We start from the raw sequence: 14059 nt of genomic DNA, 5'->3' as shown, positions 1-14059 counted from the left end.
GTCCTAAAGACACTTCAAACTAAATTTGAAAAGAATCGGAATGTTAGTTATCAAGAAGTTAAAAATGTCTCTTGTTAACACATTTAATAACTGACCATTTTGGCCCCATACTCTAATACCAAAACCCCTGGGATCATCAAATTTACAATTTTGGTAAATGACAACCTGCTATTTCTAAATATCTGCTTACTTTCAATTTAGTATCAATAGCACTAAAGAAGATGTTATTTAAGTGTTTTACACAAAAACTCTATGTACTAGGATTGGCCCCACCCTGGGGTCAAAACGTCTACCCCAAGGATCATGAAATTTACATTTTGGTAGAAGCCTCCCTGCTCTACATCAATATGCATTCATTTTTTTTTTTTTTTTTTTTTTTTTTTTATACATATATGTGAGGTTGTAGAGAAGATTTTTGAAAATTGGTCAATTTTTGCTCCGCCCCTAATGCCCCAAGGGAGCTGGAGTCCTGAAGTCCCCCTTGTCCCAAATATTCTTCATACCAAATTTGATAAGAATTGGAATAATAGTTATCAAGAAGAAGTTAAAAATGTTCAATTGTCAATGGACGACAACCAACTGCAATAGTTAAAAGTCACATGAGTTAACTTAGGTGACCTAATAAAACTACAAAACCCAATACTCACTCAGTAAAGTCAACAGAATCCAGGCATTCACTATCAACTAAAAAATAATGATTGTGTTGCAGAATTACATGTAGTACTTTAAGAATTACAAAGTTTTAGATTGAGAAAATACTTCATTCAAATCTTGTGAACATCACCTGCAGTCTGATGTTTCATATACATATCCAAATCTTCCCAATGGACATCAGGGGAAAGGAGCAGGTTTCTGTTGGCTTGATTTTCATGCAGATTACTTGGATTTACACTGTAAAATTAACAGGAGATCCATAAGTTATGACACTAACCTGAATCAGCATAGTCTCTTTTTCTTTTAACCCTCTTTATTCCCACTAAAAAATTTTGACCTCATCCTAGCCTCATGGGGTCATGACTGACTTACCCAAACTTGAATCAGCTATTTCTCTTATTATCATCAGAGAATGTACTCTAAAAATTATCATAGATTTTTTTCCCTATATATTTGCATGTAAAAATTAAGTTCAATTGTGCTACCTTAATACAATTACTGTGAATTTACAGTAAGTGTGAACGACTCAGCTTCTCAAGTTCATTTGAGGTCTCGGATAGTTGGTTTCAAAACAAATCTGTCAATGTTGACGCATCAAGGAAAGAACAATCACTGCGATTGGACCAATATTTAAAGGGGCGGGAATAAAAATAATTTTAGATGGTCACACGTGTCTTTACACTGGCGTGTCATTACATAATCTTTTAGTACGATGGAAGAGACTGCGAAAAGGGAAAACCAATACCAACTAAAACAATGACGTTGATTTTAAAATTACATGCCGAGAGTTTATTTTATGGTAAAATCAGTAAGAAATTAGGCGTCGAAAAGGCCACGTTATAAAATTGTCAATCATGGGAACTCTTGCACCGAAAATGTCGCCAACGAAGCTCACACCGGCAATGCTCACACCGGATGTACTTTTGTTAATCGAGTATGAAATTAAAAAGAAATCAAGTGTATATTAATAGAGAAATCAGACAAAATTTATTAAGAAGAAATATTTGTACCCCTGACAATGTACCAAAGGTGTCTTTAATTTGTAGAACTGCGAGAAATTTTTAGGGAAATGACTTTCAAGGAACTGCAAAGAAAATCCAAGAGAAGCATATTTCGTCTGAACACAGGGACTAGTCACGAAATATTTGTCTTTTTAAAATTTGACATCGTCTATTCTATATTTACAAATAAATGTAAATATAGAATAGAGAGGGTCAATTCGTGACGAGCCCCTGTGGTCTGAACACGAACGAATTGTTGAAAATTTCTTTGCTACTGATTTTATTGCAATTTAGGCCGAGTCAGTTATATATATATATATATAGAGAGAGAGAGAGAGAGAGAGAGAGAGAGACTCTAAACGCTTTGTTGAAATATTTCGACCGGGTTACCGGTCTTCTTCAGTCGTGTTTTCGTGAAGAAGACCGGTAACACGGTCGAAATATTTCAACAAAGTGTTTAGAGTTTTTTCTGTATTTTACTTCCAAAAAAGAGACTTTATATATATATATAATTGACGAAGCGAGTGTCGCGTTCGTACAACGGGTAATCGCAATCATGGACATACCATAGGAACTTGAAATTTTATCAATAAAGTTAATAAAATGTACTTGATTGACCATAGCTCAAGGCTTGGTCAATCAAGTACATTTTATTAACTTTATTGATAAAATTTCAAACTCCTATGGACATACAGTTAGGGGTGGACCAGTGATATAGGTTCAAAGGTACGCCAGTATCGCAACATTAACAATCGACCTTTGCTGTGGTTTATTATGACGTTATAGAATGCTAACGAAATGCTGAATTTCTTTAATAATGTGTTACATGTACAGGAGAGGGGTGGTTTGGGGAATTTAGTTTTTGCTAGAATTCACAGAACTTGCCGTTGTTCATTCAATTAACAGTATCTAGCGATGGTTACTTCCGAATTTCTTACGAAAATGTGGGTATATATAACAGTAAAAGACATCAAAGCATGCCATGTGTTGAAAATAAATGTTTTCTCGAAGTAGAATATCTATTGATCTTATTACTTAATCTGACAAATTATTTTAGGGGCGAGATCAATTGCAAATGTTCAATGTTAGAGAAAACTGAGTTCGCATAGTTCTCACCAAGACGCCCCCCCCCTCCCCCCCCCCCCCCCCCCCCCCCCCCCCCCCCCCCCCCCCCATACAAAATTAAATATGAAGTATGTTGAAACTAATCGATTAACAAGTAAAACAAATGAAAGTGTACATTGAAACTATTAAACGTTTATTAAAATGTATTATTATGTGGTTTTAAAGTCAGTTGTCTTTTTTTCCCACTAATGTGTAATCGATGTTGGATGACAGAAACTTACGAGTTTTTACCCCCTCTTCCCCCTAACTATTTGAATTTAGAAATTTTTCCGACATGATCTTTTCCAATGCTTTGCAAGATTTCGAAAATATCCTCTGAGAGATTTATTTTAAAATAACGATATGGAAACTGTGAATGTGAAAGAGACAACAAAACAAAAGCATTGTTCTTAAACGGACAAAATCGCCTATAGAAACATGTACTGAAATTTCTGATCACTTAAAACTGACAAGTATCTACAGGAATTTAAGGGAGTAACCTTTCAATTTTTATTGGGATATAGAGGCAACTGCGGATCCTGCCTTTTCCCGCAGCATTTTCGATCCCGTCTTTTTCTTTTCTTTTCAATATTCAGCACTATTTGAATTCTGGGATATTGTTATCCTGCTTTTTCTTTACATATCGGAGCTCGCCTTTTTCACCCTGTATTCCCCCTCCCATACCTATTGATACTGCGATGGATTATAAGTATAACACAGTTATTCCTGTTTAAAAGATAAAATTTATAAGGTATCTGATAAAAGTTATATCTTCTAAAGTTTACGAGATATCTTGTATCTTTTATAAGACATCTTATATTTTTTTTCTTTATAAGATATCCCACCACTCTTATACATGCAGATATCTAGTATATATAAGATAAACTTTACAAGACATTTTATTAACGTAATCTCAAATCTCCGTTGTCAAATCAAAACCGATATTGAATCTCACGCTACGTACGGTGCAATTTACACTGAAATCAAATAGTGAAACTTACACTTGTTAGGCACGAGATAATATAATGCCAAATACTTGGGACCGCCTACCGATAATTTAACCGACCTATCAAAAGCGCTCTTTAAAATCACTCGGGGACTTTCCAAATGAACTATCTGAAGTACGTCATGTACTTGCCGATATGTCTCGTTCACACTTACTGTAAATCCACAGTAACCACATATAAAAGTATATACACAATGTATGAATCTTTCAAAATATTTGTTTCAAAAGAAATTTACAGAACAAACTTATATGAACTCTATTCTAAATACCTGGGATATTTTTGAAGTGCATCACTGAAAAACGGTATTTCTATCTCTGAACTATGAGTAGATGGCACTTTTGTTGATTGTGGGTGATAAACAAATCTGTCCAAGTCAAATTCTGAACTGAACGTAGAGAAATTAGATGTCTGTAATATCAAAAGAAAACTTTTAATGATAATAATACTTGGTAAATTTGTATAATTCATAAGCAAGGTAAAATTGAAATACTGGTAATTGCTTTACTGATTATGCAAACAGTATTTTTAAAAAGTGCTGATTTTTTTTTAGATCTGAGTTCAAGACATAAACACTAAACATTCTGAAAAAAAAGAATTTTTCTAAAAATTTAAAACCTGGGGTGCATTTTACAAAACAATTTATGATTTATGGCCAACTTTATTTACTGGAATTTTCCAGTTTATTTTAAGATCATTCACTCCAAATGCAAAATATTTTTTAAAAATGTTGAAAATTAAGCCTAAGAAAAGTTTTACTTCATTCACTTAAAGTAATAACTGTGTAATACAATTTAAGACTTGCGACTTTGTCGTAAGTTGTTTTGTAAAATTGGCCCCTGGTCTTTCATTTCTTGTGATTATAAATGCAAAATTCTGTCAATCATTGATCTTTCCGAGACAAAAAAGTCTCAGATGATCTACAAATCCAGGGTTTAACTACAGTGAAACTTCTCCAAACCGGCCCCTCAGAATACCGGTTCTCCCTGAATATCGGCCGATTTTCAAAGTCCCGGCAGAAATCTTAACATTTCCTTACAAAGAAAGTCTTACAAAACCGGCCACCCCTGAAAACCGGACATCGGCCACTTTTTAAAGTACATTTGTTAACAAACATGTGTAATTTACCCTTAACATACAGGCCACTTTTTGAAGACAAGAAAATCTTGGCCAAAGGTTAATGAAGATCGTCCAGGTGTGCAAATTGACTGACCAACTGGCCAGGTATGAAATTATCCATCGGAGGTGTGAAAAACACTAGTGGCCTCTTCAATTTCTATTATTTACCTGTGCTGTCAAGCGTGTTAATTGACACTTAGCTAATCCAAGAGACCCTTCCAAATTCTGTACAAAATGTAAAAAACATTTAAGAAATTATTGAATGAATACTGTATCAAACGCCATATTGTTTCACCATCCTTTCGTATGGATATAAGCGGTAGTTAATAAAGAACAAACCCATGACTGTTAATGATAATTATTAAAAGATAGATTAATTTTCTTGGTTTCCATAGACTTAAAATTCCAAAGAAGTATTCAAATTACAATTTCATATTTACTACTGTACTTTTTAAAAACGTCTAAACAAAACTGTTAATGATATAAGCGATGAATGTAAACAGGGTTTTTATAGGTAAGAGGAATTCCAATAATAGGCCTCTGTGTTTTCTTTATGTATCCTGTTATAGATTTTCAGTTTAAAATTAGATGATTTCAGCGAGAATATTTCTTGTAATTCATAATTATCTTTAGGTACAAGCGGACTAATTTGATCTCCACCGATAATTGATCATATATCACCAGATCAAAGTGTACAGTACCTACTTTGTGAATATTGAGATAAAATGTCTATAATTGCTAAATTCTCGGTATACCGGCCATCCCTCTAAACCGGCCGTTTTTTCCGGTCCGAGAGCCGGCCGGTTTAGAGAAGTTTCACTGTATATTATCACGCTAACTTAGATTTATGAGAAAGTAAATCATTCAAAAATGTTGAAATAAAAATTCTATGGCAATAGCATAAAATGTTAAATAAAAATGTGTTCATAATCTCTATTGTTACCAAAAGAAATAATGTAATGGGAAATTTCCACTTAGAATGATTTTATTCAAAGTAATATTTTTATCTTTATTTTTCAGATACTCAATATGGTTTAAATCATATTTCGGTATATATGAAACCTAACAAAGTGTTTCAGCATTCTTTCTGTAGAGCCTGTTGCAAAGAATATCTAAAAATCACATAAACACAGATTGCATGTTATGGATCTAGAGCTAATATGTGCCAATTACACGTATGAAATATATCTTTGCATGATATAAACGATAAATTCACTACGCAAAACAAGTCATATTATCGCAATTCACCTTTGAATTAGAACGCTTTGGTCGATATACTATTGCGTTGTGTGACGACACAATTGAATCTGTTTGTAATACAATTGCGAAATGCAACAGACACTCTCATTGGTCCATATGTATAAGTCCGCCCAAATTCCCTTATACGGGAGTAATCAGCATTTGAAAACATGACGGCCAGATGCTAGATGGAAAAAAACTTCAAAGGAAGAAAGAGAAAAAGTTGTATTCTTGTGCTGTTGTCTCATAACTTTAATATCAAAAAAATTCCTAACATATTTTCCTACTATACTTGTGTCCAAACATACCTTCAAATATTTATTAAAGCCCCAAAACTCGATCACAGCTTTTGATGATTTCGTTCGTAGATGTAGCCATGTTAGGTAGCCAGTCAATTCAAATCCCGGTTCATTTCCATACTAGCACAATAGCGTCTAGATGTGTACTAATATCCCACAAATATTTTAGCTAAATAGTTTAGATAATATACCACCCCAGTCCCATTAAATGATAATTATTAAAATAGCTAAACTCACGGCAATGCGGCTTTCATTAGTCATGAGCGGCCGCACCGGCCGGTCTCCATCTAATGGGCTTATGTAGCATTTTCGTTAATCAAGAGCTTATTTTACCTTTACAAAAACTGGTACAAAAAATGTTTTAATTTCTATTAATTATTCGTGTTGATAATAAATGAAGAGCGAATACATAACATACATGTACAACCGATTTTATGAATAGATACCAATAGCAAGAGTTCGAATTGACCGGCTACCTAACATGGCTACGTCAACAAACGAAATCATTTGAAGCTGCGAGTTTTCGGGCCGTGTGTGGCTTTAATGAAAATTTGAAGGTATGTTTGGACACAAGTATATAGTAGGAAAATATGTTATTAATAAGGTTTTTTTATATTGAGTTTATGAGACAGCAACACAAGAATACACCGATTTCAGGCCTCAATCGTCCGCAGCTTTTTGTGACCCGTAAATCGAAGGTTTTTATAAGGGGTGGATCTTTTCAGAGAGCTATGTACATTTCTCCAGCTACACTGACTCTGCTCGAGAAAGTGGGCGGGCTGTAATCGGCCAATGAAAACTCTTGTTGTATTACATCAAACATGTCATTCAAATTGTTCAATCGTCTCATTCAATTGTGTCGTCACACAACGCAATACTATATCGGGTAAAGCGTTCTAATTCAAAGGTGAATTGCGATAAAAACAACCCCGAGAATCAGTTACATATTGTGAACATATCTAATAGTTGCTAATTGTACAATATCTAATATTTATATGAGCTAGAAAACTGACTCGGTTTGGAAGGTTTCAACAAAGAATGTATTTTTCAAATATTACTTGTACTAGTGCTAATGAAACCAAATCTATTGATATTTGTAATACCACGGAGGAGTAACTATGTTCATTTTCCAAGTCTGCATTTCCATCTTCAACTGCAAGATCAACTTCATTTGCATAAAATTATAAAGCTCTTAGTGTAGTAAACCTTGCAAGAAGATCTGCTGATACCTTGACCGTTGACCTAATTATGAGAAAAATATATAGGTGTCTTCCTTTACGTATAAAATATGAACGCTTTGTGTTAAAAACTGTTCAAAACATTGACAAAATTGTGAAGGATATTATATCACAAGGAGTCTGCAGACAGACAGATGGACAAACACCCATTATCTATTTTAAAGCTTTCATGGTGGGTTCTATGTGCCGTATACATTCCTATGATATATACAATAATTCACTACAGGATGCAAGTAATATTTATCGATTTGTGTCCATATATCGTCATAACAATCAGATATTGAGAATATATGATCTACACTACATAAACAACATGAGGCCAACAGGCTTTATCTGAGTCACTTGAGTATTAGTTATAAGTATCACCAAGTCCAACAGGCTTTATCTGAGTCACTTGAGTATTAGTTATAAGTATCACTAGTCCAAGAGCTATAAAACCTAGAAAATAAATTCCTGTTCTGGCACTTCTGCATGCTAATATTTAGCAACAGTATAAAACAAGATGTATTCTAAAACTTAAATGCCCCCAAAAAGTGCCTAAACTGATGAAAGACCTTTTCTACAGTACTGAGCAGAGATATTATCTACAGTACTAAGCCGGGATAAAAAATTTGAATTAGATCCATTGTCATCAAGACATAATTGTTAACATTTCACCCACCTTCAAACGTTTTGCAAGGTTGGGTGTTTCTGACACTCTGTTTTTCAAGTTGCTGATGTACGAGTCCATTAGTCTAGGTTTCAGCGAGCTGGAAGCCTTCCTACTAGTCTTCAAAGTCTCTTGCTCGGTCACCCCATTTTTACAACATTTGTGTCCGCACAAGGACTTATTGGTACACGGATGACCACACATCCCATTTGTGTTACTACACAACAGGGTCCTTGTTTGCTTACTAGTCTGCAATAATTATTGGAAATGGATTTGTTACAAAATGAAAATAAAAAAAACAACTAAAATTAAGAAAGTAACACAGTAAATCCATTGATTTCAACAACTTTGCAATTTTCAGACTGCAAAGTCCCTATATTTTCTGATTAACAAAAAATCCCTTGTACCTTTGCTAAATAAAATCTAATAACAGTCAATATACATTGTATACCTGCTGATTTTGCACTTTGTGCCTTTCTTACCTGGGGTTTTGATACCAACTCTGATGTTTTTGCAATGTTTGAGAGTCTTTTTGCTCCAGTGTAATAAGGTGTGTATGAACTTTGCACATCAAGTCCAACTGGGGGAATGAACCAATATAAAATTTCAATTTATACATTAACAGTATCACTACTGCATTAAACAAAATCAGACAGTAAGTACATTATTCATAATGATACCCCATTCTTGGCTAATCAGGTTGATAAACAGATCAGGTCCTTTGTCTGCACGTTTTATCTCCAATTTCTTTGTAATACCATGCTCTTTCAGCAAATGTGCATCCCTAAAACCAATTCCAACAAGAGATGTTTGTATTTGTAAAACACATATGTCCCCCCTATGCAAAAATCAATAGGGGTCATCTACTCCTTAGGATGTACTAGTGTACACAGTTTGATGTCTGTCAAGCAAAGGGTTCTCAAGATACTGTAAGTGGTTTTAATTTTGCGGTGCTAAAAGTTCGCGGTTTTTCATATTGGTCTATTTGCAGTGGTTTTATTTTCGCAGAATTCAAATTTTATTTTGATTACTGGTAACTGTTAAAAACATATTTGTCACATTTGCAAAATGATTGCAGTTGTTTTAATTTCGTGGAAAAATCCCCGGCCGCGAACATAGTGAAATTAAAACCACCGCAATCATTTCCCCATTTTCAGTATTGAGCAGACAATATATACCTATGTCCAGAGTAGATTGACCCTTGACCTTTGGACCTCAAAAACAATAGGGGTCCTCTTCTACTCATAACCAACCCACAGAAGAAATATCGATCATTACAATCAAGTGAATAGTTCTCAAGATATTGAGTGGACATGTGGTCTTCCGACTGACTGACCGATAGGTGCAAAACAATATGCCCCTCTTCTTTGTGGGGAGGGGTCACAAATATAATTTTTGCCAATATAGAAAAAATATGCTGAGAAAGGATTGTCAAGAAAGTATTGAATCAATTGTTTTTGCAACTTCTAATTTTATGAATGTTAAAAAAAAACATGTTTTGTCTTCAGATGCAACAGCAAAAATATGAAGTCTAGTCAATTTCTCTATTCTAATGATGAAATACCAATGTTTAAGCAACATGACTCCTGTAGACAAATACAATGTCCAAATGATTGCCAATAAATATCAATGTCCAAATGATTGCCAATAAATATCAATAAATATCAATCTTGTTGATTTCATCTCAGTATAGAGGAATCTTGTAAACCCCATCAGAAAATTCAACCATGAGTACAATGTGACAGAGAATCTTGTAAACCCCATCAGAAAATTCAACCATGAGAACAATGTGACAGAGAATCTTGTAAACCCCATCAGAAAATTCAACCATGAGTACAATGTGACAGAGAATCTTGTAAACCCCATCAGAAAATTCAACCATGAGAACAATGTGACAGAGAATCTTGTAAACCCCATCAGAAAATTCAACCATGAGTACAATGTGACAGAGAATCTTGTAAACCCCATCAGAAAATTCAACCATGAGAACAATGTGACAGAGAATCTTGTAAACCCCATCAGAAAATTCAACCATGAGAACAATGTGACAGAGAATCTTGCACAATTAAACTCATCGTAAGATAACTCTTCAATGATAATAGAAATAGATCTTTAATTTTACAAATCAGAAAACATCCGTCGACTGATGTGGGGACTGTTAAAAACTAAATTTATTCAACACAAAAATATCATGGTAACTTCGCGCTAATAGCTACCAACAATTCGTACAAGACATGGAAACCACTGCTTTGTTGAGGTAGAATTTGTCACTCATGTAAAGATACCAACAGCTCTAAGTGAATACTACACATTTTTATGTGCTAATTACTTCTGGCCCTTTAGCATGAAGATTCTTTTTCGTGCTAAAGCCTATCCTGACACAGGGTTTCCGTTTTTAAGGAGCAGTTACAACCTTTTTCATTTCTCTTGATCGATGCAAAACTGTTGATGCTGACATTCATATTTCTCTTCACATCACTAAATTGGTCTCACTTTTATCTCTGTAATCTATACACAAGAATATAAAGTAAAGAAACAATCTAGAAATATTTACATTATTTTCCTCTTGTATACGACTCTGTTATCCTCATCGCCAATGAGTAACACACACATGTGATTTTCCGCACAAATCTTCCGTGAATTCTGTTGCTCTGGAGTATCGATGACCAGATGTACGACAATTTCAGCAGAGTTTTCTCTGTATTTGCTAGTCTGCAGTAAGCAAATATCTTCTTTCTTTTTTTTAAATGTTAAAACAAACGAAATACTAAACGATACAGAAAAGTAGTACCAAAATTCTTTTTATATGCACAATACTGGTTTAACCCAACGCTATTGCAGAGCTGTATTATGCAGAATATAAATTGTATACAGCTTTAAATTCACTCTTCAATATGACATTTTCAGTTTTCTGTTTAAATGTGTCTTTATGCAGTATCAATTTCAATGTTTTTAATGTAAGCCCATTCTAGCGAAAATAAAGCTGCATGTATACATTTCGCATTGTAAATCTTGCCTGCTCAATTGTGAGTTCGTATTTGGGTAGTCCAGATACCATGTCCCTCATCTGATTCCCAAAAGGAGGATGTCTGTTGACAATCTAAGAGACCAACAATAATACAATTCTCAAATATATTTAATATTTATGTAAAACTGTTTTGTTTGTCCTGAAGAAGGGACAGGATGTCCCAAATATTACACAAACTCATTGTCCGTGATGTTAGTTTTGTATTTGACCAAGATTTAGTACGTAGATCCAACACTTTAAAGACATCAGGTATTTTTGGAATCTAACATTGTATGGTATGGTATGGTATGTATGTATGTATGTATCAAGTAATATAAACATTCATGATTATTTTAAAAAAAGAATACACTACTCTGTATGTGCAAATACAACATGTATAAATCATGGAGGAAAAGGTTTCCACCTGTACCCAGGGAAAGGAAGAACTTAACTTTGATGGCAGTAAACTAGAAAAAATATCATCTCGGTATTCATTTCCTATCTTTGTGAGCCTGTATGAAATGTTACGCCTGTAAATGAGGCGTAAAAGAGACGGAATATCAGAAATATTCCGGGCGTCAAATCTCATATTGATTATAAGGTAATGTGAATGTTCTGGGCGTAAACCAAGCGTAAAACAAGTGGAATTGGGCAGGAATTTGAGGCGAAAAATGTAAATTAATGACGCCTTAGAAGGCGTAATATGCAAATTAGTGACGCCTGGAAAAAATGACGCCCCATTTTTTACGCCTGTATTCCGCCTGGATTCCAATCGTGTTAGTGACGCCTGGATTCCGCCTCTTCATTAGGTGAAAATTCCGCCTCCGATAAATGCCCAATTCCTGTCTAACACTTTTCAACAATGAAAACATAAAAAACAGTAAAGAGTAGTTTAAGTCATACCAATTCTAGCTCCCTAGGATTAGTTTCTGAAATCTTTTGAAATGTTGTAATCCCAGCATTTACAAGAGCATTTGAAAGGGCAGGACCTACAAAAACATGTGTATTGTTGAAAAACTACTTTCAAATTACAAGACAGTGGACAAAAGTACCAGAACATTAAACAAAAATCACCATATTTCGCAGAAAATGATCTTTCTTTTATACTATTTCTTTGAAACCATTTACTTGTAAATTCAATTTCTTTATACAATTAAGCGTCTTAAGTTTTTTATCATAATTCTTTAAATAAAATAGCACTTTACCCTAAGCATTGGAAAAAAGTTTATGACTTGAATGCAAACAATATTTGTTGATCATGCAATTTCTCTTTGCATCCTTTGAAGTTTAGAACAAAATATTTTGTTTGGTGTTTAATTCACATAGTTGTGCGTCAGGAAATAATAAATAAAATCATGGTAATAAACTACAGTTGATAGTTTAAATGTGAACTGAATCAGAATTGTTTCCAACTACCGGGTAATACTTCTGAATACTGAATATCTGTATTTCTAGTATAATAGTTTTATGCTTTATCATATATTTTTTAAATCACATAACAAAGGATATGATTAAGAATTATTCAGTGAAACACCTTCACATGATCAAATATCAAAATTGCTGGGTTTTTTCTTTAGTTTTTCTGTAGATTACCAATTCCATCCATCTGCTTTGAGACGTATTTCGAGTCTTCCCAAAGCCTGGCCTTCAGACATTTCATGAGTTGGGCTGCACTCTTTAGAGACTTAAAATCATCCCTGAGCCACATCAATTCTACCAAACCTTAAACATAAAAGTCTTAATTAAGATTTAAAATCATCCCTGAGCCACATCAATTCTACCAAACCTTAAACATAAAAGTCTAAATTAAGATTTTCATCTACTCAGAAGTTTATAACAAATACATAATATCGTAAAATTTACAAACAAAAAATTATTGTTCCTCAGATGGCTTGTTTTTATCATAGACAACAACATTTAGATGATCACTGTTTACATCTGGATATTCTTTGTGCTGCCCTAAATATTCTGGTGGTGTCTTGCTGCAGAGAGAAGTCTTGCAAAAGAAGACATCCTAGTGTGACTTGAATCAAACTGTAAAACATGTAAAAACATTTAAAATCAGAATATTTGGGGAATAAGCTATGAGAACATATTCTACATAATTCAGTTCTCTGACTTAAAATGTATTCCCTGCACAAAATCAAAATTATAATGCACATTCAATTTGATCTAAATTGTTCTGCTTATACTTACATATTAACTTTCATTTGCTTGGTCTTCACTTTGCCTGTTAGGGGAAACCTTCAATGTTAAAACTAAAAACTAGCTTACATTAAAATGACATATGCATCATTTGAATTTTGAACAATGTATTGAGGTTTCGATCTTCTCATTTCAAAATTGTGTTTCTGTAAAAATGTTTTACTCGTGTTCTCATATAAAATCCAACCCATCTGATTTTCCTGTACATATTTCTACTAACATTTTTGCATTCACAAACATATTTAGAAACTATGGTGGACTTCATGTCTCATGTCCAATAACAATGCTTTAAAAGACAACTAGATTTTCCAATTTTGAAGGAATTTTGTATTTAATTTGCCCATTTTATTGCAAGTAAAGAAAACATAGTTGAACTGGAGAGTAAAATATACAGAACGTTTTTAAGGTGAATACTACTCACTTGACAGTGACCCTATAACGTTTTTAAGGTGAACACTACTCACCTGACAGTGACCCTGTAACGTTTTTAAGGTGAACAATACTCATCTGACAGTGACCCTGTAACGTTTTTTAGGTGAA

At 33.8% G+C, this 14059-nt stretch overlaps 1 protein-coding gene across 2 annotated transcripts in view; it reads right to left on the bottom strand.

The window, feature by feature from the left end:
• Positions 1–14059, bottom strand: part of LOC125658431 (probable ATP-dependent DNA helicase HFM1) — a 53358-nt gene that overhangs the window by 10941 nt on the left and 28358 nt on the right. For both annotated transcript variants that reach the window (XM_056149554.1, XM_048889698.2), the window contains 12 exons: positions 13511–13558; positions 13251–13348; positions 12908–13036; positions 12218–12303; positions 11324–11407; positions 10862–11019; positions 8988–9091; positions 8790–8887; positions 8320–8556; positions 4035–4174; positions 785–891; positions 648–684 (listed from right to left, as the gene is read on the bottom strand). In XM_056149554.1, coding sequence (XP_056005529.1) covers positions 648–684; positions 785–891; positions 4035–4174; positions 8320–8556; positions 8790–8887; positions 8988–9091; positions 10862–11019; positions 11324–11407; positions 12218–12303; positions 12908–13036; positions 13251–13348; positions 13511–13558 — 1326 coding nt within the window. The remainder of the gene's footprint in view (positions 1–647; positions 685–784; positions 892–4034; positions 4175–8319; positions 8557–8789; positions 8888–8987; positions 9092–10861; positions 11020–11323; positions 11408–12217; positions 12304–12907; positions 13037–13250; positions 13349–13510; positions 13559–14059) is intronic.

The sequence above is a fragment of the Ostrea edulis genome, chromosome 9 (assembly GCF_947568905.1).
Source record: "Ostrea edulis chromosome 9, xbOstEdul1.1, whole genome shotgun sequence".
In the NCBI taxonomy this organism is placed as follows: Eukaryota; Metazoa; Mollusca; class Bivalvia; order Ostreida; family Ostreidae; genus Ostrea; species Ostrea edulis.
This window is presented reverse-complemented; position numbering and strand designations above follow the sequence as displayed.